At 55.2% G+C, this 27,390-nt stretch overlaps 2 protein-coding genes across 2 annotated transcripts in view; both read right to left on the minus strand.

The window, feature by feature from the left end:
* POU2F3 (POU class 2 homeobox 3) overlaps positions 1–12,910 on the minus strand; it is a gene marked incomplete at both ends in the record, with an annotated part of 38,677 nt that extends 25,767 nt beyond the window's left edge. Inside the window, 3 exons of the mRNA XM_082296865.1 lie at positions 7,926–7,994; positions 8,622–8,675; positions 12,703–12,910. Of these exons, the coding sequence (XP_082152991.1) occupies positions 7,926–7,994; positions 8,622–8,675; positions 12,703–12,910 (331 nt within the window). The remainder of the gene's footprint in view (positions 1–7,925; positions 7,995–8,621; positions 8,676–12,702) is intronic.
* Positions 12,911–16,106: 3,196 nt separating this feature from the next.
* OAF (out at first homolog) lies at positions 16,107–25,323 on the minus strand (the record flags this gene model as incomplete). Its single annotated transcript, XM_082296834.1, has 4 exons — positions 16,107–17,458; positions 18,092–18,272; positions 18,752–18,886; positions 25,096–25,323. 4 exons carry the CDS (start codon positions 25,321–25,323, stop codon positions 17,184–17,186), a joined length of 819 nt encoding a protein of 272 aa, XP_082152960.1. The 3' UTR covers positions 16,107–17,183.
* Positions 25,324–27,390: the final 2,067 nt, after the last annotated feature.

Here is a 27,390-nt window from a genome sequence, read left to right on the forward strand (position 1 = left end):
CCAAGAGGGAGAGATTTAAAACTGGGAGGGGTGATTTCTGCTCCCAGTGGTTATGTAAATGGGAGCTGGATACACAAATCTCTGCAGGACCAACGAGTGTTTGGTCACAGATTTATTTGCAAAAAAATCTGGCCCTTTTTTGTTTGTCTGTTTCAGTGAATGTAAAATTCAAGTGATTGCAGCTGTGGGCCGAGGATTGGGTGTGATAGGGATAACTCTCCTCTTCCAGTTGAATCTGTAACTTTCCTACAAATGCTTTATAAAAATAGCCTCAGTTTCCTCCCAGCTTCTGTCAACATCAGGGTTCGCACTGCAGCAGTCATTTCTCTCCTTAAAGGAATGAGCTGTTCAAACAATCTGCACTTAAGATTTAATCTTTCCTAGCTCCAGGAGATAAAAAGAAAGAAAAGTGTAAGTGGCAGCAGATTCTCTCTCCTGCTGCAAACTGCCAGAACTCCACTCATTTTAATGGAGCTTCAGCCTAGCCAACAACTTGATTTCTGCTGCACGAGCCAGACACAATGGGATCCAGAACCTCCAGAATCTGCTAGATCAGTCCTCCCCTTCCTTAAATTCCATGAGGCTGGGGAAGCCCTGAGATTTCAATGGGGAAAGGCTGCTTGGAGCCCCTACAATTCCCAGCAGCTTGCCCATAACCAAGGCTTCGCCCTGCTGTTCCTGGGTGTTGGGGCTGGGGGAAGAGGCAGTGATAAGCTCAGCTGGCTCCCCGAGCCCGGCAGCCCAGGGTTGTGCTGCTCTCCTTGGTTCACCTGGCAGCTGTTTTGCATAGCCCTGGCATCAGATCTGGTGCGAGTTTGCCTGGGGAGGTTTCTCTGGGGATGGGAGCAGCACGGCAGTTCCGGGCAGCTTCCCCCCACCCGCGGCCATTCCCCCCCTGGAAAACCCAAGGCGAGGGATCCATCAGGACCAGAGCTGCAGAGCCAGTCCGGCCCCGGAGGATAAAAGCACCCTAATGGGAGAAAAGGAAAATCAGGGTGGCCTTCATCTTCACACAGGCAGCCAGGGGCAGGTGTCACCTCCAGGGAGTGACACTTCTCACCCGGCCACACCAACAGGGCCGTGCCAGCCTCGTCGCCATTCCCAGCCAGCTCCATGCTCGACCCACCCCACGCTCTGAGGGGACAGGAGGATGAGGAGGTGATTCCAGCCTTCAGCAGGTGTTGGGGAATTCCCACAGGGAATCAGTTTGCTGCTGCACATTTGGGAGGGAAATGGGGAACAGCGGAAGGGCGCTGGGGGAACGATGCCAGGCAGACACCAGGCAGGGGGTTCGGCTGCCGGGGCTGAGATGTCTGAAACTTTGAGGTGCCTAACCGGGAGCCAATTGCTCCAGGCTCCCTTTGCAGCCATGCAGAGGAAGCAGGCGCTTCCAGAGGGCAATTCCTCTCGCCCCCAAGATAGATGGCACAGGGATGAATCACCCTCTGGAGATCCCTGTTTCCATCCATCAGGGTCTGCCTGGGGTGAGCAGGTCAGGCTCCAGCCTCAGAGGATCAAATATCTAAAATTCAGATTAATCTCACCTATCCTGGAGATTTTAGCACTCCAGCTGATGGAGCACAATGCCACGGGAGGCTGGCAGAGCAGGCCGGGTGCAGGGTGCCTTTCAAGGGGCATTTCTGATAAATTCCCTTGTTCGAATCCCTCACCTCAAAGAAGGCGTGAAATGAAGAGATTGCCCAAGTGCTGGTAGAGAAAAGAGTGGCAATTACTGTAACTATAACCAGTACTTGTCCCTCGAGCTGGAAATGAAGCCAAATGCTCACCTCCACTGAAGGAATAAGCAAACCGAGGTATCCAGCACCAAACACTCCTCAGGATTTCCACTGACTTTGGAAATTCAGGCAGAAACCAAGGCACAGCCCTCGTGCTGCTGTTCCCAGCAGCCACACCAGCGACTCCAGAGCCAACAGGAAACCCTGGTTGCTGGGAGTTCACTCAAATCACCTTTTCCTCATGGAGTGGCCACCCCTGATTCCCTCCAGCTGCTCCCACCAGCACTGGGGAGCAGGAGCTGCAGCTGAGCAGGCACCAGTCAATTCCCTGGATTCCCACATGCCCTGCTGGGATGCTTGATGCTCCCAAGGCACCTAAAAAGTGCTTTTTTAAAGTGTGAGCAGGAGGGGGATTTGAGGCAGCCAGGTAGGGCTGCAGTTTTCATCTCAACTCTTTGCTCCGAAGACACAAAACCCCAAAAAGACACAAAATCTCCATGGGAAAGCCAAGGCTGGTGAGCAAAAGTGAATCTTGTGCTGACTCAGACAAGCTCCAGACTCCAGGGGAAGCTTTCACTGAACACTCAAGTGCTTCACTGGGCTGGAAACCCCTGGGTTATAAAAATGCCTTCCCTGTGTCAGCAGTGCCTCAGAGAAATCCCATCCCCGGGTCCCTCTGCAGCCCCTTCGTGTGGGGCAGGGAGAGGGGGAGAGCAGGACAGCGAGTGTGGGAGACTCAGGCACCTTCCAGAAGGAAACCCGAGGGCAGCAGTTGTTCCCACGGAAAACATTTCACCTGCAGGTGCTGGGAGAGGGCAAGTCTCTTCTCCGAGACCAGAGGCAAGAGGCAGATCAGACCAGCTCTTCCTTTGCCCCTCTAATTCAAGTCAAACCAGCCTTTTGTTCCCCTTTCCCCTCCCCATCCTTTTTTATCCTCTTCCATAATGGGATGTTTAAGAAAAAAAAATAAAATAACCCAACCTCAAACCCTAATCACCTTCATTTGAATTTCAAATATCCCCCTCCTGGCCTCCCCCACGCCCCAACTGACTCGGAGCTGGGAATATGGAAATTTCTCCTGCTTGCCTTAAATGTGGCTGTGCTATGAAAATCATCAGCCTTATGCAAATCCCGAGCAGCCCCAATTGCCATGGCAACCAGCTGTTTCCAGCCCAACTGCTGCAGCTTTCATTTACCCGGGACTTGTCCTGGGGCTGTGCATGGCTGCAGGGGGAAGAGACGAGAGAAATCCTGGAGGCTTTGAGGAAAGTTTCACGAGGGAGAGCCAGCCTTGGGGAGCAAAGGCGTAGCCCAGCGCTGAGCTCAGCGTGGGGCCGGGAGAGGCCAAGTTTCCTCAAAAGACTTTGGCCTGGCAAGCTGCTTCCAGCCCGAGCTGAGGACGGAACAACAAAAGGCAGAAGGGAATAAAAGCTCCCAGAAAAAAAACAAGCTGGGAGGCAGCACGGGCTGAGCACCCCCCAGGCCACTCTGCCATCCCTTACCTGTGCTGGGTCCTTGCACCTGAGTTAGGAGCTGACACAGAGGATGGAACCTCCAAACCTTATCCCAACGGGATCCATCACCTTCCAAAGAGACCCTACCCCCCGGGAATACCACAAACAGCCGCCTTCCCAGAGCCCAGCAGAGGTCAGGGCTCCGTGCTGCCCATCCCTGGGCAGAGCAGCAGCTGCAGACAGCTCACACCCTGCAAAAAGGTGCCAGAAGAGAGCAGGACTCTCACCTGGGAGCTGGGGAATGAAGAGAGGCTTAATTCAGTTTGTGGCGGAGGCAGACTGGGGCAAAGTCTCTGATTTTCCATCTGCCCTGACCCGGATTTCATGCAAAATGCGCTGCCACTGGGAGGGGATTCGGCTGCGGTGGAAGTTTTGGTGTCCAGTTTCAGAGCTGCCCTCGCTCTCTGCTGCACTGCCAGGGGACCTGAGGGGTGCAGGATCCATCCACAGGGATGGATGTCACAGCAGGGTCTCCTCAGAAGGGACACTCAGGAGCAGATGCATCACAACCCCTCGGTGCTTGATTTTCTGCAGGTTTAAGGGAAAGGGTCTTTCTTACTGCCAGAGAGAAGATTCCTGCTTCAGTGCTCTCTCCAGGGGAGCCTGAGGGCAGAGCTCATCACTGCCTGCAGCTCCAACCTCTGCTCCGTGACCCAGGAAGCGGCTGGAGCTGGGTCAGGGGAGGTTTAGGCTGGAGATCAGGGAAAGGTTCTTCCCCCAGAGGGTGCTGGGCACTGCCCAGGCTGCCCAGGGAATGGTCCCGGCCCCGAGGCTGCCAGAGCTCCAGGAGCGTTTGGACAGCGCTGCCAGGGATGCCCAGGGTGGGATTTGGGGGTGTCTGTGCAGGGCCAGGGGCTGGGCTGGATGATCCTGTGGGTCCCTCCCAGCTCGGGATATTCTGCGATCCTAAAGCACTCCGACAAGTCACCCAAGCTGCGAGGGCGAGGTAACCCTGCTCCCATGGCCACCAAGAGCCCAGAGCTCCACCAGCCCACCCAGCCACGCTCCTGTCCCCATCGCTGCCCCCCCAGCTCCCAGGCCCATCCCAGCAGCCGCCCCAGCCCTGCCCATAGGGCCGTGGGGCCGTCCCATATGGCACCCCACATCCCCCCAGAGCCGGGGTGCCCGGCACACCCCACCCCGGGCTGCTGGCAGGCCGGGCAGCTCCCTGGGTTCCAGGGTGGGGAGGGAAGATGCTCGGGGCGCCTGCAGCTATCCAGTTCCCCGTGGTTGTGTTTGAAGCGCTTCCCTATCGCCCTTTGTGTAAAAGCTTTGGCTTCCCCCCCATAGCCTCAACAGATGGAATCAAAGGGAAGTAGCTCTGCTTGGTGTAACCTGTTTTGATGGGGGAGATAAGCGGGGAACAAGTGTCTGACACAAACAAACAGACAGACAGGGGCAAGTCCCACCTCAGCGTTCTGTTGCATCAGATACCGAGGGCTTAGATAAACCACAAGAAGGGGGAGATCTCTGCCCCGCGGCTGCAGGACCAGGGGCGACACTCGGCAGTGCCAAGCCCCCACAGTTCCCATCAAAAAAATCAACGCCGAGCTTGCTGGCATGGCTTTCATCAGTTTAAAAAAGATGAAAAGAGCTCCGAGCCAAGCAGAAAACTCGCTGCTCGTCATTACCCCCCATGGAGGCTCGCCTGGGAGCCCAGCCCCGATGCCAAGGCTTGGGATCACGCAGGAAAAGGGGAAAAGGACCCGAAAATCAGAGGGGATAACCTCTGATCGGGCTGCCCCACATCCCCGCGGTGATGGGGAAGGCAAAGCAACCCTGGTGGGAGCAACTGGTGCTTGCTCCCCCTCACGCACCTGATAAAATAATGCAGGGTTTAAGGAAGGATTAAGATTCGCAGGGCTGGGCAGTGATATCCCTTAGAAATTATATATATTTTTTTAAATAACAGTTTGTAAAATGATATAATTTCACTGTAACCGGTAGATTTGGGATCAAGAACCCACGGGTTTCTGGAGAATATGTATTTTTAAAAGCCCTGAAATATTTTCTATGAAATTGATGTGGATGAAAGGAAACGAAAAAAAAAACAACACTGAACTTTCCCAACCTCCTACGAAAGGCAAACGATTTTAACAATTTTCTCCAAGAAGAAAACTCCCCACATTTCAAACGCTTTCAAAGTAAAACAATGCCCCAAATTACCTCTTTTTTCCCCCCCTTCTAAGGCTGGAATTGGCGGGGATATGAAAGGATGAGATTATGCTTCTGCTCCTGACACTTCCCATCAGATCTTTAAGGATCAGTTTTAGATCAAGGGCTTGGTTTACAAAAGCATTTTGGCACTTAATTCCCCCCCTTTTTTTTTTTTAATTCTTTTTTTTTTTTTTTTAATTCTTCTTGGAACCAGCCCGCATCTTTTGGTGATGAAAACCCTTTGGATACCTGGACCTAGAAGGATTTCTAGGTCTAATATCGTTAATTTGATGGGGGGACGAAGTTCCTGGGGAGCCGTGCGGGTTGGCCTAATCCCGTAGGAAATGGGAAATTCAATTAATGACTCATCACAAAAGTGCCTTTTCCCACATGAAGCGGGTAACCAAAACACGCCGCTATTAGGAGCTGCAGTAAATATTCCTCTAACAATGCGTGCAAAGCAGCACAAAAACTTCCCGGGAAGCTCGGCACAAAGAGAGCTTTGTTGTTTATAAACAGAATGGGCTGAAAGAGGGGAGAAAACAACGCGGGGAAGGCGCGGAGAGGGTTTGGGTGAAGTACCCGGAGCTGCACCTTGGACAGGTGATGAGTGAGGGGCTGATCCCACCCTCCGAGGGTCCCACAAGGTGTCCCCAAAGGGTGACACCCCTCGGGAGGGGCTGTGGCTGCTGCTGGAGACCCCCCCCGAGAAGCTCCCGACCCTCTGCAGTTCTGCCCTGCCTGAAGAACCCGAACGGACCCAAAAAATCACCGGGACAGCCTCAGGAAAAAAGCGATTTAAACAGGTTCTTTGTGGCACTCTTTGCAGGTGAAGGAGATTTACTCGTCCTGATTTCCCTGCTTGATTTGAAGGCTCCGAGGGCGCAGCCACCGCTGCCGAGAACAATTTTGTTATTTTCAAACAAATTGACTTCGCTGCTCTGCTTTCTTTTCTCAATTACCACTAAAAAGAGGTGCTGCAGCTCGCGCTAATGGCTGTCTGGGATGCTTAAGTTGAGGAAAAAAACCCGTATTTTATCCAACCAAATGTGCTGCCAGCTTCTGGTTTAGCACTTCTGACTCCAACAGCAGAGCCTCCCACTACCTTTAATAGCAGCCAATACCAGAATGAAATCCCAGTTTCCCTAATCTTGATTAATCCTGCCACCCATCAATGAGTGCCAAATATTCCAGGGGGCTCCAGTTCCCATTTTAATGCCCTGTAACAGCTACCAGGGTTTTTGTGAAGAGCTTGGGGAGTTGGGGATGTGTTTGTTGCTCGTTTATCCCAAACCCCAGCTTGGGGTGATTTGAGAGCCCCGAGCAGGAGCTGAGCTGGCCAAAGTCAATCAGAGTTCATGGATGTGAATAGAACCAGATTTTATCTCTATTTTAGATCATGTCAAATAACCCATCTTAAGAGCCAAGAGCACAGAGGATTTCTAAATCAAGGGGTGGGGTTAGTCCCTTTAAAACCTGGAGTTCTCTTGCTTACCCAAAATCTCTTTTTTTTTCTAAGTTATCTCAAGTATTATGAGAGAAAGAGGAAAATCATTCCATGCAGTTTTCACCTGCTCTTACACACCCCCCTGGCCCAGGCTTAGGGCTCTTCATTACTCAGAGAATATTCAATTCTTCTACATTTTCTCCACCAGTTTTTGTTTGGAAAGGTGTTGATTTCTAAGCCTGTAGCACAGCTTTTAATAATCTTAATTTGCTGTACCTAGTGGGTGCTAAAATGATTCCTCATTGTTGCTCATTTGCCTAAAAAGGGATGTGACCATGGCCCTTTGGGAAATTACAGGCTCAGGCCTTGTATTCAAATCTCACTTCAGGCAGCCCGAAAACACAAACCTGATTTCTCTGGTGCCTGTCACACCTCGAGGTGGGTAAAGCTGGCAGAAATCCCTGCTCACACCAGCACTGTCGCCTTCAAAGGATCACCCTGTGCCTCAGCTTTCCCAATCCAAGGAATATTGGGGCTCCCCGGAGGAGCCGGAGCCTGCACAGCATCAGGTGTGAGGGGAGAAACCCAATCACGCCTCGCAATCCGAACTGGATTTGATTATTCCCGAAGTCCCTCCCATTTCTCTCTCTCTCACACACACACACAGAGCCCAAAAAAGGCTCTTTTCCCTAAGGAGCAGCTCCTGGCAGAGCCCCGTGTGACACAGAGCTGCCTGTGCTCAGCTCAGCGCTCCAGCGCTGCTCCAAAGCCATCGCTGCCCTGGCAAAGGCGCCAGCGAATGAATTTCCACGTCAAACCCACTGAGGACATCAGGGAGGCACTCAGGGATTCGCTGCTCTCACAGAGAAGGGATCTTGCATCGCTGATCAAGATACCAACGCAATCCTAGCCCAGAGCACATTCCTGATCAACTCCCAGGCTGGAAGAGCAGCAACAGGAGCCGAGCGAAGCGCGGGGAGAAACTTCCAGCACCCACATTCCCCTTTTCTTCTTTCTTTTTCTTGTCTTTGCCCTCCCTCTCGTGCCCCTGCCACCCCAGGCCCTCCTTACCTGGCTCCACCTGGTCAGGTTCGTGCCGGGTGTCTGTGGAATCTGCCGCATCCCTGCTCATCTTGATCTCTGCAAAAGGAGGCACAACTGATTTTAATAACAGGTCACAGTCCCAGGCAACAGGCACATGTGGCTTCCACTAAACAGCACAAATGAATGTGTGTAATTATAATAAACCATCAGACTTTCAAATTTCTGATTCCTCAACATACAGGCACTAGAATATTCATCAGCTCTGAGGATGCACTTTCCCTCCTGTTGCTCTTTGCAGCCCCCCCTCACTCCTGTCCCCCCTCCCCAGTTTGCTGCAGGGTTTTCACCCTTCACAGCCCTCCTCGCCCACAGGAGGAGGGGTGGATTCAGCACTGGGAGCCCCCCAGCCCTGGTCAGGCTTCCCAAAGCTGCTGTGGTGGTCTGGCCGTGGTGACACCATCCTCCCCCACCTGGATTGATGGGGATCCCTCCAGCTTTCTCCCAGATCCTTTCCTTGTCCTTCAAGATGGCTCAAACTTGAATCTGAGTTTCTCACACTGCCCCAATTTGCCCATTATTTATCCTCTTTTCTGTCACGTACAGGTGCTCACACCCCTCACAAGCCACCCAGAAGCTGCCTTGGCCCAAAGTGTTGTCCCCAACCCATCCAGCTCCTGCATATTCCCTCCCATCCTCACCCACGCCAACAAATTTGTCATTTACCCTTGAAGTGATGACTGCCACCACACCCGGGGCCACTTTCTCCTTCGGGGACAGCTGCAAGAAGAGGTGGGAATGGTCAACTTCACACCGGGCTGCTCATCCCCTCCTCAACAGAGGCCAAGGACACAGCAGTGGGAGAAGGGGGGGACATCTATTCAAATTCAGATGGACACCCCCTCAGCTTTTCCACCCTTTCCATGGGAATTTTAACTGTTTCCAGACTAGTTGAGGCAGGGGGGGGTGGGGGGGATAAAAAGAAAAATAAAAAGATATTTCTTTTTTTCTGAAGACCCGAGTGATTTGCATGTGCTTCCTGCAGCCAATCCCGGCCACAGACTCTTCCTATTTGCATCGGGGAATAACAACAGCAGCGAAGCTGGGCCAGTGTTTGCTGTGGTTTTGCCGGGGTAGGGAAGGCAGGTGGAAGCCACCTAAAAGCATCATGCAAACCCTTTTCCTCTTCCCCATATCCACCTTTTGTTATTCCCAAACGGATGAGAACAGCCCCGCTGGATTTTTAGCCCCGTTTCCCTCTGCTGCTCATACCAGAACAGGCAGGGCTTTGTGTGTGTGTGTGTGTGTGCAGGTTTCCTTCTCCCACATCCAAAATTCCCGTGTGCAAACGGCAGATAATCTACTTTTTTGGCCAAGATTTCATAGCTTTGATCAAGTTAAAAGTCTGAAACTTTCTCCAGCAAATGAATAAAGGTGGAAAAAAAAAAAAAATCAGGATTTTATACCAAAGCGCAGAAACTTTCACATACTTCAGAAACTTCCTTCCCTTAAAGTATATTAAGGAGTGGGGGTGGGGGGGGAAGGAGGGAGAAAAGAGTTGTGGGATTTTTTTTTTCCCCTTCAAATAAACCCTCTGCAATTAAGACATGAACGTTTAGTGGGGCTTCTAAGCATTTCTACTGCAGGAAGAGTAATTACCATCAGCTATAAACATCTTCTTGTCTTGTACCACTGCCAAGGGACCCTAACTTAGGCAATCTACAAAGCACAAAGTTTTGCTGGCTGCCAAAAAGTATTAAAAAAAAAAAAAAAAAAAAAAAAAAGGCAAGTTCTCATAAAATAGAGGGAGGAAAAAAAATCTAAAAGCCTGCAGAAGTTTGGTGCTTGCCTTGGTGAGAAAGCCTGAAAGCTGGTAAAAAATATAAAATTAGGGAAAGAAAAGATCTAGTTCCCAAGAGAGCAAGAGCTGGAACAGTTCAGACAGAGCTGAGGAAGGGAAGACACAGCAGCAGAGCATGAAAAGCTCTGTCCCTCCCGCAGGAGTGACCCCCACACCCCTCTGCCATTAAAAACTGGGGTGGGTGGGGAGGGAAGGAGGAATTGCTGCTGCAACTCGATTGCATATCACATGTCATCCATCAGGTAAACCCCCTCCTCCTGGAGCCAGGAGATAAGGAGGTGCCCTGGGATTCCCATGCACAGGAATTTTATTTGCAGCGAGATTCAAATCCCCCCTATAAACGTGCCCAGATTATCACAGTTGGAATATCTTGTGGGGGAAAATAAAAGAAAAAGTAAACAGGAAGAAAAGGAAAACTCTGCCTGCTCCTCTGGGAGGTTTGAGGCAGCTTTTGTATCCCTGTGGACAAGAGCACAGCACCAGCACCCTCCAAGGGATCCTTGGGAACAAGGAGCAGACACACAGAGCAATTCCTTTCTAATCTAAGTGAAGCCAACACCTCTTTATGGACACTCAATACCCCTCCACTAAAACCAGAGCGATGCAAAGCCAGATGTGACCCCTGCTCCATCCTCAAAAACACCTTCAGACAGGGCAGGCTGTGAGTCCAGCTCCTTCCCCAGCTTTGCCAGCTTAGCAATACACACAGGATAATCAGGCTTGGAAAAATAAAACCTCTCTGGGAAAAATAACCTGGCTTAGGACTGCCTAACTCCTAACCACAGCCCTATTAGGAGCCGCCACTGCGGCCTGGGCCATATTAAAAATGTGCTGCTCTGCCCCAGCTCCCAAACAGAGCTGGGGTAGGGGCAGGCTGGGTGGTTCAGCCAGACCAAAGGAGCTCTGCCAGTGCAGACACTTCTCTGGGGATATATCTGCATCTCTATTTTAGCCGAAACAAACGGTGTCAGCAAATAAAGCGTTTCCCAAGCCCTCGTTCCCGGTAGCTGTTCGGGCACGGGAGAAGGGTGAACCAGCCTGGTGGCTTTAAAAGTGGAATCCGAACGTGGAGGAGGGGGAGCTTGGCTTGGCTGGGAGCATCACCTGGAGTTTTCTGGACTTGAGGTGCCTGAGTCCCTCTGGAGGCTGCAGGGAGGTGAAATATCCAAAATGCCTGAGGAGGGGGTGGTGGCACCCACCGGGGAAGTGTCTCGGCAGGGAGGAGGTGTGTGGAGCCTGGGCAGCCCCCCGGGGGCTGTGTCTTCTAAAATCATTAAAGTTGGAAAAGACCTCCAAGATAAAAACTGGGGTTAAAACTGAGCACAGCTCTGCAAGCAGCTTGTTACAGAGGGGCCTCAAAGCTGTGAAGAGACCCCAAAATGGAACTGCTTTTGTACAGGGGGGAAAAACCCCTCCCACCTGTGCTGGGCTCCTTTCCCTGCAAAAAGACTCCTTAAAACTCCGGCCTTTCTGACAGCACGGGGGATGCTTTGGGGGAGTGGAAGCTCCACACGCACCCACAGCTCCAAATCCAGCCTGGGAGCGATGCCACCAGCTCTGACAGAGGGCACAGTATCGATCTGGGGAATCTTCTCATGAAGAAAGAGTCGCCCACAAGCCCGGCAGATGGGTGGATGGGTGGATTGGAGCCTGCGGGGGACGCGTCCCCGAGAGACACCAACACAAGCACACCCAGCGCAGGTGCTCCGACCAGTCGGGCTCACACCCCGAGCCAAGACCACGAGCCTCCCTCCTTGGTAGCCTCTCCTCGTGGCCAGGGCTCCCCAGCCCACTCAGGCTGGCCACAGAGGCATCCCAGAGCCGTGGAGAGGTTGGGACACGGCCATAGAGCAAAGGCTTTGGCCACCTCTGCCATGGTACTGACACGGGGTTAGGTGGTGGCATTGTTGCACCTTGCCCTGCAGGCCTGTCTGCGAGCCCAGGGGCAGGCAGGGCTTGTGGTGAGGCTACCAGCCCTGGGCACAGACCCCCAGGTGTCCCCTGAACAACAGGGATATCCCAGGGAATGAGCCCGGCGTAGACTGAAGGATGCATCCTCCCCTCCCCTCCAGCCCGGGGCCAGCAGAGCGTTCTGTGCCGCACAAAGCCCAGGACAAAAGTCACTAACGGGGCACGTGGCTCCTGTATCCCAAAATCCCGCTGCCTGCCCCTGCCAGGATGGGGCTGTCGGGGTCTGGCTGCCACCACGCTGCTCCCGCTCCAGCGTCACCCTCAGCTCCGTGTGCCCAGGGATGTGTCCTGCCCCTGGGACTGAGCTGGGGCAGCTCTGTCAGGGTGAGCCGGGGCTCAGCACAGCTCCAGGGGGTTGGCAGGGATTGCTCTGGTTCCCAGCTCACTGCAGGGCGGGGGCTGCTCAGAGGGGATGTGAGCGCTGAGCTGCACCCTGGGTCAGACCCCCTGGAAGGAGTTCCCGAGTATCCCTGTTCATTCATTCCCGGCTCAACCCAGCCTCCCTCAGCTCCCTCCTCATTCATTTCTCCCTCCTTTTCCCTCTTTGCCATCAACTTTTCTCCTTTCAGCCCGTGTTCCATCTCTCTCTCTCTCACACCCCTCCCTCCACCCTTCCCGCATCCCTCCGTGGATTTCTCCCTTCTCCCTCCTCCCAGCTTTACCCCAATGACAGGACGCACAGGGCAGGCACTAAATTCTCATTTTCCAGGCACCCAAGAGCCCTCTGTGCTGCTCCCTGACCCCGCCGGGCTGGCAGCGGGAGCGCTGCTCCCACTCTGTGGGCATGGCTTGGCAGCCCCCTAAACAGATCAGGGCAGCATCCATCCCCTGCAGGAATGTGGGCACTTCACCAGGCGCCCCAGCGGGAGAAAAGAGGAGGGAAAGCAGCGAGGAAAGGTCACGGGAATCACAGCAACCCCATTTCCTGCCCGAGCCCACGGTCCCGGCTCCGCTGTGCGCTCCGGTGCCCTTTACCTGCGTGCACGGACTCCAGGTTCACCATCCTGCCGGCGGGGGGAAATCCGCGGTGTGCCCAGCCTCCTGCCGTCAGCCCCAGGTTGCCAGGGGCTGCCAGTTTGCCCTCCCTCCTCTGCCACCCGCTGCCTCTCGAAGCGGCCGTGGGTCCGCTGCCGAAGGGACCTAGAGCTCCATTGCCTGTTGCCATGCAGGGCCAGGTGAGCATGCGGAGCGGTGCCACGCCTCGCCCCACCTCCGGCTCCCTCGGGTGCCCTGACACCCAGCAGCTTGGCGTCAGGCCCATGCAAACGCTGCCATTTGCATATTAGTAACTCGGGAATGGATGAGTCCCTGCAGCGCTGCCAGGCTGCGGGGTGGGGTGGGAAGGAGGGCAGGAAGGAAGGCGCTCGCTCCGCTCCGCTCCGCCCGCCCCCTCGGCCGCGCACGGGCACCAGCAGCACCTGCCCCAAAGCCCTCCTGTCCCCCCTTTCGGCCCTGCAGCACCTCAGAGAGGCCGAGGCACCCAGCCGGGCCGGGCAGCACCCTGAGGGAAGGTGTTGGAGTGAAGGGACAGCCCTTTTGGGCCACTGATAACGCTGGTGAGCCACGGGAGCAGCCTGCGGCGTTGGGACTGTGTCCTCTCAGTCGGGGCTGAACCTCGATGCTGCGTGAAACAGCACGAGAAGGGAAGTTAAAAGCAGAAAAGAAACCAGTTTTGGCTGGAGATAAAGAGCAGGGTTAGGACTGGCACATGGAGACCCCGCTCTCCCGACATGTGCGCTGTAGGGTCCATCTGTGTCCCCTAAGGAGAGGAGAGAAGTGGCAGCCAGCCTCTTCCTCCTCCTCATCCCTGCTGTTTCAAGGATTTACCAACTTCCAGGGAACCCAGGCAAGAAAAAAAAATCCCCTAACGTTGGCTTCTTCTGCAGAAAGCAGCCAGAGGCCAGAGCCTCAGCCCATGCTCCGTGCTGTGACAGGGACCGAGCCACCCCGACAGCTGCTCCCTGTCCCTGCCGTGTGCCACCCTGGTGACCCCGGCACCCCTCGGGACACCCGTGTGACAGGGCCGAGCTCCAGCGCCGCTCCAGCCCTGCTGAAAGCGTTAACGCTCAATTAGTAGCTGCCAGGTACGAGCTATCACACATTCATCTCTCCCTGGGTAATTCACGTTCCAGGGCTCTCGGCTTTCCCACATGCCGCTCTCCCTCCCTGGAAAGACAGGTTTCTCCGAAGGGATGGGTGGGCGGGCAGGATCTCCAGCCTCACCTCCAACCCAGTCCGGAGCGCTGGGGCTGGAGCTGCCCGCGGCATGGTCAGGGAGGACATCCCCGAGAGACGGGAGGAGAGGGTGGATGAGCTCAACGAAACGCTAACAAGGAAAAAGTGGAGGGAAGCTGGGGGTTCCCGGGTCAGACTGACATTTATTTCCAGGGCAGGGGAGATTTCTGCCTCCAGGAAGCAGCGAGGTGGCACGGGGTGCTTTTGGCACGGCAGCTCCCGTGGAGCTCCTGGAGGGGCTGGACTGGTGCCACCGAGCCCCAGCCCGCCCAGCCACTCAGGCCCTGAGCCCCGGGGCGTTCCTGGGCAGCTGCCGCCCTCTTTGACCGTGTTTTTCTCTGGGTTTTCCCCATCCTGAAGGCTGACGTGATCGTGTGTCTTCCATGCGTCAAACAGGAATTTATGTGCTGGTGGCTCCCAGCCAGCTTGAAAGGCTGGGGACCACGGGAGCTCTCCTTCCTCCACGTTGGAGAACCTTTTGTTCACCAACTAGGAGTTTCTCTTCTCTCTCTGCTCTTCCTGGCGCTTTTCCCGTGCTCCAGAGCCGAGCAGGAAAGCGGCTCTGCCGAGTGGCATCTCCAGCCGGACAGGAATCCCGGGCATCCTCTGGGTAGGGATGCTGTCCCGGCCACGGGCAGGGCACCAGTGCCCTCTCCTGGCCCCAAACACAGCTGGGAGTGACTTTTTCTCGCTATTATTTAGTGCTTAATGAAACAGCGGGGGAAATTGAATATTTAGGTGGTTTTGTCCCCCAACAGCTGTGGCAGCCAAGCCCATCCCCTGGGTGCCCTGAGCTTCGGCGATGGGCAGGAGAGAACACACCCTCCTAATGAAAAATAGGGGATGGATCGCAGCATCACCACTTCTTTCTGCTGTGGAAATGGGATTATCAGGCAGGGCAGGACTGCGTTTACTCTGTTCACTGCTGCAATCACTCCCAGACACCATCAAAGGCGCTGCTCTTTCTTGTCCCTGTGGTCATCCATGACCTGTCCGCTCTCCTCCTCGCTGCAGGCACCGTGTTCCTCCTCTCCTGCTGCCAGTGTTCGTTCCCCTCTCGGACGGAGATAAGCTCTGCAGACAGCACCTGGTTTATGGGATACGGCCTGGGGACGTACAAACTGCAAGGAAACGTTACAAACCCTCCCCCCGCACACGTTCTCTTCCAGCAGGGCTGGGGACACCCTGCGATCCTGCAGGGACCGGCTGGACCACGAGCATCCCTGTCCCAACATCCCGACATCCCGACATCCCGACACCCGGCCGGGCGCAGCCGCGCTCCGCCAGCACCCACTGCTGGAGGCCGGGGAACTGCACCGGCTCCCGGGCATCCCAGAGCCCCGGAATTACAAAATCAAGCCCATGGAGGCTCGCTGGGATGGGTCCCGACGCTCCCAGAGCGAGCCCGTGTCCATCCCAACATCCCTGCGCCCGCGGCAGCCGAGAGAGCGGAGAGCAAACCCCCGTTCCCCGTGCCCAGGAAAGGGTGAGCTGCTGGTGGGCGAGGCGGAGAAAGGCTCGAGTCCTCGCCCCATCCCTGCATTCCCCACACTAGAGGGAATCAGAGCTCCACATTTCTCCCTCCAGCAGCCACCGGGAGCTCTGGGCTGGCCCGAAGTGCCGCCCTCGTCAGCTGGAGCTGCAGAGGAATTCACCGGGAATGTTTACGGGACCCAGAGAAGCCTCGTGGGGCCACTCGGCGAGAGGAGCAGCCCCCAGGACCTGCTTCTGCCGATGGGTTTATCCACCAGAGCTCGAGCTCAGAGCTCCCACAACTGCTCGGGGTGAGCCAAACCTGTCTCCCTCTGGAGGATCCCAAAGGATGGTGTGTTTGAGGTGCAGCATCACATTGCTGAGTCAAAAATCCCTGGGTGTTCTCCCCCAGCCCATGGCTCTTCACCAGGTGCAGGTTTGAGACTTACCCATAAAGGAACAAATCTTAATTCATGCACAGAGCATCATGCACAGAGACATTTTTAGGCCAAGGATGCTTTAAAAAACCAGTTTATTTTACCTTACAAATGATAAATAATTTGTTTGGTTTTCTTAAAAAATCATTTCAAGTGTGTTTTACTTCATGTTCCAATATTAAAATACCTTTCCCTTCTCCCCCCACCCCCCCTAAGTGATCAATACAAAAATAATTGTGACCAAATCATTTTTTTTTCTTTCTTTCTCAGAAATTCCTGTATTTTAGGCAAAAAGGCACATTGTGAAGGCTTTTCACCAGGAGGCACAGGGGTTCCTAAAGACCCCAGGAGCTTCTCTCCCCTCTGTGCTTGTTCTGATCTGAGTGGAAGAGGATGCAGGGCCAGGCAGCACTTCCAGTGCTTTTTGTCTGATCCCTCCAGGAATATTCCAGGGCCAAGGACAGCTTCAGTGCCATCCCTGTTTAACATTTGGGCACAGCAAAGCAGTACAGTTATTGAAGAGCTTCTTGTGGATAGCTGGCAGAGCAGGACATAAAACTGGACGTGGGTGTAGAATCCTTTCTTCAAAACCCACCTGGGATCCTCCTCTCCCCTTGCGGCCACAGGGTTGTGGTGGTAGTCATGAGTGTCTGGATGTTTTCTTTCTTAGTGGAAGAGTCACAAGACCAACACAAAAAGTTGGGCCTTCACTAGTCTAAATAGGGATTAATTAAAGCCCTAATTACCAGCCCTTTGGGGGCACAAGATGCTGGGCTATATCCCCCCGTTGTATTTCTATCCACAGGGGGATATAACAGCCAGTCAGGCACTAGGAAAAGCTACAGGCAGGCTCTTGCTTTGGGTGGGCTTCAAACCTTCCTTGTTCAGGGGGTGTGGACCCAAAAGTCAGCTGTTTTCCCGTTGTTGTGTCACCAGGAGGTGGTGAAGGCAGCGAAGGGGGTTCTTCATGGCAGCGATGTTTGGCAAGCCAGATCAGCGAGATCCTTTCTCTGCCTGCCCTGCCTGCTCAGCTCGAGGCTGGGAGCTGCCCCTTTGAGCTCCAGAGCAGGGCAGCACACCCCTTTCCCCGTGCTTCACCCCAAAACCTGCATCTGCTGCTCCAGGGAAGCCAGAGCATCACCACCCAGCGAGCTGAGCCTGCTCATCACAGCACAAGGCAGCGTCAGGTGGGGAGGGAGTCACAGGAGGCCACAAGGAAAGGCACACACACAGAGCACAAGGCACCACTGTGAACAGCATTCCTTCTTCAGAGCAGCCAGACGAGCTGCCCCTGCAGAGTCCAGCCTGGCTCTAAGTTTCCTCATCCCAGAGGCAGAGCTGCTTTTGAGGCACGTAGTAGTCGAAGGTGTAGCCCTTCTGGCAGCTGCGGATGCCGCACTTGTAGGAGGACACCTTGCCCCCGGCGTCACGGCTCTTGCAGTACTTGAGCATGCAGGGGTACCACTCGATGCTCAGCGAGTAGCTGCAGATGCACGGCTTCCAGCGGTCCGGGCACAGCCGGCAGCGCTGCAGCTCCGGCACGTCCGAGCCCTGCGGCAGCACCTCGAACATGGAGCCGTCCACCCCTGCGGGAGCAAGCACAGACATCGCTCAGGACAGAAAAAAACCGAAGGATGCCACCAAAGGCATCCCCACACAGCCCCCTGGCTGAGGAGGAAGTTGGATGGAGCGTTTTCAGGGGTTGTTGGGACTTAAATCGGAATGGGAGCCACGGGAGAGCAAAAGACCCTGAGGAAGGCAAGGTCTGGCAGGTCCGAGCTCTGTGGCAGCACCTGGAACAGACATCCCTCAGGGTGCTGCCATGAGGTAGAGCCAGAGGAGAGAGCCACCAAAGCCAGCACTGGTCTCTCTGCACAGTCCCCAGGTTAAGGAGGAGGTTGGACAGAGCATTTCCAAGGATTTAAATCTGAACAGGAACCACAGGAGAACAAAAGACCCCGGGGAAAGTAAGCCAGAAGACACAAAACCAACGTATTTCCGCTGGGTGGTGGAGCAGGTGAAAGGTTGCCTCTAAAATCCCAAATCAGGTTCACTCGGGGAGCACCAGCAGGAGGAGTGAGATCTGCTAACACACAGGCTGCTGCAGGGTGACACACGTGCCTCAGAGCCAAAACAATCCGTGCTGATGCCCAGAAAGCTGGCAGGAGCCATCGCAGCACCGTGCCAGCTCGCTGACAGCGAAACCCACGGGAACTCACCTTTCTCCAGCCAGAACTTGACATCTTCCTCCCGGGTGTAAATGGCCTCCTTGGCCTCCGCGCAGACGTTGTGGATGTGGGAGCTCAGCTGGGCTCCCTTGCTGAAGTTCACAGCCACGTCCATGCTGAGATGTTCCAAACCTCGCACCTCCTCCGCCTGCCGCACTGTCCGGGGGTTTTTCTGCAGAGGAAATAATCAAAAACTTCAATGCTGGGTGCAGCTTGTTCCACTGCGAGGTGGTGCTAACACCAGATGTGAGAACGGATGTGCACCTGATCCTGCCTGGGTGAGAGGCACTTTAAAAACCTGTTGATGCTGCAACCACGATGTTTTACCACTGCCTGTGGTGGTTTATCCGTGTTTTGTCTCCAGATCAGTACTGTTTTGTCCTGATCAGTACTGTTTTGTCTCCAGATCAGTACTGGCTCCACCAGAGCAGGGATTTTCATGGCCACTCACCCACCCCTGACACAAATGAGGCTCAACTAAACCTCGAGTGCTTTACTAGAACAGGATCAATACCACTGAAGAACTCAGTTTAATACCAAATCCCTCAAGCAGGAGGGGTGGTCAGAGGTGGGTCTAAGATGCCTGGGAAGGGCATCCAGGTGGGATAACTCTGAGAATTCCTGGCAGGATGGGAGGATGGAGCCCCGTACCTGCCGCAGCTTCGCCATGGACTCGCTGGGGATGATCTCGTTGCGGTGGAGCCGGGTCACAAAGCAGAGCGCCTGGAACTGGCTCTGGCCCCTCTCCAGCTCCCCAAGGATTAAGGCACGGAAAATCTTCACCTCCTGACAGAGAGAGGAATAACAAAAATGAGAGCTGCAAACCTTTGGCATCAGTGAGATGAACTGAGAGGTCGGGGTCAAAGAGAAAGGCTCCAGCCAAAAAACAAAGCCAAAGTCTCATGCTTGTGCTACCTGAGCACAGGGGTTGTTCCCAGCTCCAATCCCACCCCAAAACCTGCAGCAGAATCCCTGGTGTCTGTAGAGAACGAAGGGTTTGCACAACCCCGCTGTGGCAAGGACAAACTGCTGCCAGGTCACATCCCACCTCCAACAGGGTTTCTGTCCTTTCCCAAGAAGGGAAGCAAACTCCAAGGAACCTCGTCTGGTTTTGTTGAGCAAATATCACACAGCCATTATGTTCATGCCTTACTGAGTAAGCAGCCCCAAATTTCCTCTGTAGCCTTCCCTCCCTTGCTTCTTGACAGGTGGCATCCTGGAGAAAAAGTTACTCGTCCCTGAATGTGTGGAACAGAAGTGAAAATCAAATCGTTAAAGGCAGAAGGAGCCGTTACGATCAGCTGCAGCTGACTTCCTCTTCTGTCCAGGTCACTAATTTTGTCATTTTACATGACATGAGCTGCAGTCCTTTCCAGAACCAGCCTGGAAATCACTCACAGTTACTTCATGTGGAGCCACAGAATTCCTGGGTCAACAGCAGAGACTCCCTGTGTCCTGCTCTGGCATCAAACCCTGATTTCCCTGCAGGGATCAATTCCTCTGGCTCTGGCTTCAGGGGCATCCGTGCCCTCTGTGGGAATCTGCCATCCCTTGGTGCCAGCCCATCCCACTCCAAGGGCTAAGCAGGACTGCAACAGGGAGAGCAATCCGTGCCTTTGGCAGCTCCTGCAGCCATCCCTCACCACAGAGAGCTGGACAGATACTGGTGAGAGAGCAGCAGGCAGAGCTGTGCCAGCTCCTCGGATCCCTCTCCTCCTGAGCTGTTCCTGCTGGATGCCTCATTGGCCTCTCCCAGCCTCTCTCTGCCCCAGAAGGGAGCATTTCTCTTTTCCAGCTGAGCTTTCCCGCTCACAGAGCCCACTCTTTACTCCCTGCCTTTTCTCCACGCCCAGGAGAGCAACGGGAATGCCATTCAGTGCACATCTGGACAGCTGCAAGAACAGCATTTCCACCCCCAGGATTGCAGAAATCATCTTGCTGGTGCAATTGTTGACTGCACAGCGAAGAGGAGGCTTGAGAAGAAAGAGATACCAAAAATTCCTGTGAAATTGCTATGGAATCATTACTTTTTTTGAGAGATTTAATGGGGAGATGTCCCACTGAGACACTGGAACAACCCACATTCCCCATCCACATTTAGTCCAGCTGCCTTCCAGCTTCCAGCTGGGAGCCCCCACGGCGTGCAGGGCCCATGGATGAGCAGACTAAAACCAGGAGCTGACTCTGGCATATTCCTCAGCTGTGGATTCAATTCTAATTCCCTTTGAACAGTCTGGGAAAAGCAAGCAGGGATAGCCACGTTTTGCATTCAGGCCGAAAACCTCCACAGGCAGGAGATTAAAAACAGTGCAGCACTTCCCAGGTTGGAGGCAATTTCTGTAAAATGAGAACGTGCTGAGCAGCTGATTAATCCTCCTGATCCGTCTATTTAAGAATTAGCCTTCAGCCAGCCGAGTCTTTCCTCCTTAGGGCTGATGCAGACGAGGAATTCACAACTCCCTCTGCCTGAACTCCAGGTGCCAGGGATTTCCAGAGCATTTGTTGACACCAAGGGAGATGCACTGGGACAGGCAGGAATGGGCTGGGTTGCCAACATAGAAACAGCCAAAAGCAGCTTAAAAAAGCTGCTTTCTCAAGGGTCTGGCTCCTGTGGCACGAGTTCTTCTGAGGGGAGAAATCCCACCTTTACCTGGCTCTGAGCAAAGCCAAAGTGGACCTTGCAGTGACAACTCTGTCCTGAGCAAAATCAGTCCCTTCTTTTCCCTGCTCTGTCCCAAATCCTTGCTCGGCTTTGGCACAGCTCTCCCTGCAGCCTCAGGTGGAGCAAGAACCAAACCATGCTGCTTCAAAACGATGCCACAGGGAAAGAGCCACCAAAGCTTCTCCCCCTCGGAGAGCACCTTCCCCTCCCCAGCCTCCTCACCTTTTCCCAGCAGGAAAAGCAGTGAATCAGTGCCAAGGTGGGTACCCAGCCAAGGCAGCAAACAGCACCTTTAGCTCTGGGTTCCTGCAGAACTTCCCAGCAGGGAACAAGTCCCAGCAGAGCGGAGCAGAGCGGGGACTCTCCGGGTGAACTCAGGGCGGGGGCGCGGGGAATCCTCGGCCCTGAGTGGGTGCAGTGACAGCTGCTGCTGGGGTTTGGGTGTCAAACACTCGGTGGAACAGGGAAGAAGCTGCCCTGCAGCAAGGCCACAGCAGCTCCTCAAGGCAGCATGGAAATCAGTGCTCCCGGCTCCCAAAATCCCAGGGTGGCCTGTCCCTACCAAAGGGAGCAGCAGGGAAATCATCAAACTCCTTCCCTCCTCACCCTGTCCCCAGCCAGGGGCTGTCATCTGGGGCTGAGAGCAGCTCAACCCCCCTGCCTGGGGTTTATTCCAGCCGGGATTCACAAGCCTGTGTGGTCCAGCTCCCAGCCCAGCAACGATTCCACGTCGAGTGGAGCAAACCAGTTCCCAGGGAAATAAATCATTTCAGTGCCTTCCGCCCTGCAACCCATTCAGCTTTGCTGCCAAATTTCTCTCCCCCAAGGACATCAGTGCTGCTGTGAGGACCCACTTCTGTCTTTGCAGTGGCACAGGCAGAGGGGATGTGCTGCTGGGGCCGTGGGGGGACAGCAGCACTGCTGGGCCCCATTCTGCACGCTGTCAGCAGCCCTTGCCCCAGGGAACAGGCACAGCCAGCCACAGTTCCATGCGTTTGCACAGCACAGGGAACTCCGTGTTGCATCCACACCGGGGGTCCAGCCAGCTGAGCTACTCTGAATGGGTGGGGATTATGGTTTTTAACCCCTCTCTCTCTGGAAATGGCTGGAATGAAGAATTTTGGTGTCTCGTATTAAGGGATCTATGAAAGGCACATCAAGGATGTGCTGGGAGAGGGGGGGAAAAAAGCACATTTTCAGAGCAATAAGGTTCTAGAAGTCAGAGTAACAAACACCAGAGTGTTTTAATGAGCCCTCCCACAGGGTCCTGAATGTTCAGAGAAGAATCTACTTTCCAAATCACACAGATAAAATCTGTGGTCAGATGCTTTCCTGTGTCACCTGGTGATTTGTCACCTAACACGTGGCCCCTGGCACGAGGAAATTCTGAAACCAGCACCCCAAAACATCACACAACAGCTTTATCAACAAGAAATCCAAAAGACTGGCAGTGTGAGGGTTAAAACACTCCCTTCTGTTTCCAACCCCAACTTTTCCAGCAATCAAAAGGGAAGAGAAACTTTTCCAGATCTTTGTGCTGACCTCGAAATAAACACCCACCCACTTTGTTCTCAGTGTTTAACAACTGGCAACATCTCTCCTCTCAAATCAGACACAACATTCAGGGTTGCCGAGCCCCCTCACTAGTTTTTGCAATACATTTTGTGCCTGACCACAGCAAAAGAAATGTTCTCGTTCTCCTCTCTCAAACTGCAAGAAAAGAAAGGGTCGCTCCTGCTCTGCCCAGAAAACACCGAGTCCCAGTTCAAACTTGCAGTGACCAGTTTGTGCTGCTCTAAATAGGAAAAATAACCTGGTGTGCTCTGAGGACACGGCTCCTCCAGGTTCAGCTCTGGAGGGCAGGCAGGGGTAAAAGAGCAGTGAAAATCCCAGCCCTGTGGAAGCCCCAGGCACTGCTCAAGTCCCACCAGTGTCAGAGCAGAGCAATGAACAATGATCTCATTTAGCTCCTTTCTTCTCCAGCCCCTGGTCTGGCAACCACAAATTGCCAGCAGAGGAAAAAAATAATTAAAAAATGGCAAATAAACCCCTGACTTTGGATGAACCCCCTGCAGTTTAAGCCAGAGGAGTGGAAAAATCGTTTGTGGAAAAACCCCAGCATCCTGGCCAGAGCATGACCACACCATCAGGCTCAAGGGCAGCAGATCAACAACCCAGCTGCTTCTGGGAACACTCAGATCCCCACGACCTTCAGTGCAGGGGAGAAGTTGTGTAATTTCAGCGGGAGCAGCACCGGGGCAGAACAGGGAACTGTCTGGGTGCAGCTGCAGCAGGTCAGAGGGGGAAGCCTGGCCAGGCTGCTGCCTGCTCACACATTACTCACACACCACAAAGCCAGCTCCTCGTTCCTTTATGTTTCCCTGGCTTTTCCCAGCTATTTTGCAGCAAAGCCATGGAGCAGGGAGAGTCAGGCCCCGGCTGCTCTAAAACTGAGGATCAGGAATGCACTTCTGCAAGTTGGATGCTTGCAGGGCCCTCCAGGGAGCATCGCTTCCAGCACGGGCTGAGCATTTAACCTCTGGACTCCAGACAGCTCCAGAGAACCCCAACCCAGAAGACACTCAGCTCTAATAAGGATGGGAGGGAGAGAAGAACTAGCACACACTCAGTCGGGTTTGTGGCTGAGCTCTGAGTTCTCAAGAAGAGCTGAAGCAAGTGAAAAATGCTGAAAAAATCACCAGCTCAGCACAGCAGCAGTCCCCAGGTCATTCCCCAGGTTCCCAAAGGACCTACCTAGAGGATCTGTAGTGAGTTTGGACCTCCCTCGCCTGGGAATGTGCAAGTTTGCAATCTGCAGGCTTCCGAGCCCTTCCTCCCTCCCCTCACTTCCCTGCTGTGCCACGGCTCGCAATTATTGAATATTTTCTCTAATAGCAGTCACAGGGCTGCTTCCCTGCACATGTGCTGGAGTATTTGGAGCATGCCACCACTTCCAAAATCACCACGGCTTCTGCCGGCACCTCAGAGAGGAAAAGGAACATCCAAAGGAGACTGAGACTGAAAGGGGAAGAGGCACCAGAACAACCCCTGGCAAAAGGCTCCAAGGTTCACAGCGGGCTGGGACACACCACCTTCCTGTCTCCTGGGTCTGGGCTTCCTCCTGCTGCAAAGCAAAGTCCACCTGAGCAAACAGGCGGGATGGGGAATGAGATAACACAGCCGTGCCACCCCGGGCAAACTGCTCTTCCCTGGGCAGCGGCAAGTTCCCCGCATCCAGCCAGGCTCGGCATCTCCATGCCCACGGGACATGTGGGATTTGGGGCCTCAGCTCAGCAGCATCAGCTCCCTGCACTCCGGGCTGGGAGCAGAGGGAGCTGTACAGCACGGCTGCTGTCAGCCCCACTGACAGCTGTCAGTCAAACACGTCCCACACCACACACCAGCCCCTAAAGACGGCAGGAGCCCACCTAAGGAATTAACTGTACCCCATGGCACCATGGAGAGAGATATCCCAGGGCTACAGCAGAGCGTGGACAGCCCCACACCGGAGCCAGGGACCCGAGATCTCCCCAGCCCAGCCTCTCCTGCCCTGCCCCCGCTCCGTGCCCGGCTGTGCTGAGCCTGCCACGCGAAACTGGGCAGAACCGTGCAAAATTGTGCTGCTCACAACTCAGCAAGGAGCATCAGAGCTGCTGGACTCAGCTGGGAAACTGCTGCCCGTCCTTTCCCCGCTCAGCTGGGAAACTGCTACTTGGGATCTTTCACCAGCTATTTCCAGCGTGGAGGCAGCCCGGGTCACAGCAGTGACACCGGCGGGGACAGCAAGGCCGGTCACCTGTCCTGGAGCTGTGCGGGAGAGCCCAAACAAAGCCCCCGACGGTGCGAGAGCATGGACGGACTGTGCTTCCCTGCGCATTTCGAGGGAATTCCGTGCCTCTGAAACAGTTCTGGCTCCTGGAGCCCCAGACAAGATTTTCCAGGTTCCGAGTTGGGATGGACTCGGATCTGGAAGGAGGACGGGAAGCATCGCCATCCCCAGCGCTCATCCCACAAAAAGCCCTCACGGAGCGCACAAAAAAGCCCTGACGCGACCCTCCCGCGAGGTGCCGGGGCCAGCGCTGCCATCCCGCAGCCTGTGCCCTCCTCCAGCCCCGCCGGCACTCACCGCGGGACCCCGCGGCACCCGGGGATGCTCTCCCCGTCCCGTTCTTACCCGAAAGCCCCGCGGATGCTCTCCCCCGCTCTGTACCGGTCTGAACTCCCCGGGGATGCTTTTCTCACTCCCTCCCCACCCGAACTCCCCGGAGATGCTCTCCCCGCTCGATCCCTGCCCAAACCCCCCCCCCCGGGGATGCTCTCCCCCGCCCCGTACCTGTCTGAAATCCGCCGTGAGCGTGACCAGGGCGCCGTCGGCCGCCCGCAGCTCCAGGCTGACGCAGTCGGCCCCGCTGTCGGCCTGCAGGCTCTCCTCCGTCACCTGCCCGCCGGGCAGCCGCACCCGCACCCGCAGCTCTGCCCGCGCCGCGGGGCCGGGCAGCGGGGCCAGCGCCAGCCACAGCAGCGCGGGCAGCGCCGGCAGCCGCGGCCGCGGGCCGCGCATCCCCCCGCGCCCCGGGCTCAGGGCAGGGCGCGCATGGGGCGGGGGGCGCGGGCGGAGCGCGGAAGGCGGCGGGGGAAGGCGGCCCCGCCGCGCCCCCGGCCCCGCGGGGGTGGCTCGGCGCGCCGCCCGCTCGCCCGGCTCATCCAGCGCCCGCTCGCTGCCTCCTCCCCGCGCGGGCTCTGCCCTCGCCCCCCGCCCGTCACTTCCCCCCTGGACCCGGGACGGCCCCGCCGAGCAGCGCCCGCCCCGTCGTTAAAGGGACAGCGCCGGGGCGGAGGGGGAGCGGCGAGCGGCGGCCGAGCCCTGGCTGCGCACGTGGATCCGGGGGCCAGAGCCCCGACACCCCGGATCCATCGTCCTGAACGCCGACCCCGCACACGCGGATCCATCATCCACAGCCCCGCACAGGCGGGTCCGCCGTCCAGAGCCCCAGTCCCGCACACGCGGATCCATCTCCCGCAGCCCCGGCTGCCAGCTGGGAGCACGGAGACGGGCTCTGCTCCTGCCCGCACCGGGGCTCTCCCGTATTCCCGCTGTGTTTTTCGCCCTGGGTCCCCAGCTGGCTACAAAGGAGGGCATGGTTCAAGCAAAGCCCAGCTCAAATCATGGGGTCACAGAATGGTTTGGGTTGGAAGGGGCCTTAAAGATCACCCAAAGTTCCACCCCCACCTTAAGGACACCTTCCACTAGCCCAGGTTGTTCAGAGCTCCATCCATCCCAGCCTTGAACACCTCCAGGGATGGGGCAGCCACAATTAAATACACCCAGAGTTTTCTGAATGCGTTCTTGCTGCAAATCGAACGATACTGATGTGATTGCTCAGGCTCCCAGTGCCACAGGTCTGGTGTGAGCATCCCTGCCCCTGAGGATGTAACTGGGACACCTTCAAAGCCTCTCTCCCAGGCATGAGGGACCTGTGTCACTTCAGAGCCTGCAGCTCACTCTCCAAACGCTCCCAATCTGCCCTTCACCCTCCCGGCTCTGTGATCATTTCCAGATGGGCAGATGCTGCTGAAGGGCCCCTTTGATTTCAAAAGGTCTCCCTGCAAACACAAAGGTCACTGTGGCAGCAGGATCAGGGCCTCGGAGAAAGAGCTTTGCGAGGAGGAGCACAGAAATAAACAGAAACAACCATTAAAGCCACTCCAGGCAGGGAGATCACTCTTGTCCAAATAGTGCTTTTTTCGTGACCTCACACAAGCTTTAACCCTAAATTTTCACAGCTTCCCTCAAGCAAAATTGGCTATTTGAAAGGCTTTTCAGGACAATAGCGGTGCTAAAAATAAGAGAAGGGAAAGTTAAGAAGTGCAAACGAGGGAGGAAAGCAATGGCTCAGCTCGGGTACAAAAAGAGAGGGAGGGCCCACAAGGTAGGAACGAACAGAAAGATCCTCCTGACAAAAGCTGCAGAGGACACGGCCCCACTCACACAGTGAATTTATTCAGAAGAGATTATGCAAAAACCAGGAGGATCTCAGCAGGGGCTGGAGGGAAGAGCGCCATGAGGCCAGCGGGCACAAACAACCCTTAGAGGAATTCCAGTCCGAAGGGTTCTTCTCATCCCAAACCTGGAATCCACATCCCTGTGGCACTGGGGGCACTCAGGTTTTATCTGAGCCGCTGGATCCTGGGGTGTGAGAGGTGATCCGGGGCTGTCCCTCGCTGTGCTGCTGCAGCAAAGCTGCTTTGGCATATGTGGTGTTATTTTCCTCCTGGGAGCTCCTAGAGCAGAGGAAATCAGCAGTTTGGCTCAGGGAGCTCTTCCCGAGGCTCAGCAGATTGCCAGGAATTCTGGAGTCCGCCTGGAGACTGCAACTCTGACCTGGGAACGGTGGGTTTGATCCCAGTCCCAGAAATGAATGGAAGCACAGATAAACACTGGAAGGGGATTAAAAACGCTGGCAGAGTTAAAGAGCAAGGAGCTGTCTGGGAGAGAGCAGGGAGCAGAAAAGCAATCAGGGAGCACAGGAGGGACAGCCTTGCTGGGATGTGCAAGGGGCTGGAAGCTGCCAAGGGACAGAGTGGTCAGCAGGTGACACTGAACAGAATTCCTGAAGAGCAAGTGCAG

The sequence above is a fragment of the Coloeus monedula genome (genome assembly GCF_965178545.1).
Source record: "Coloeus monedula genome assembly, chromosome: 25".
Lineage (NCBI taxonomy): Eukaryota > Metazoa > Chordata > Aves > Passeriformes > Corvidae > Coloeus > Coloeus monedula.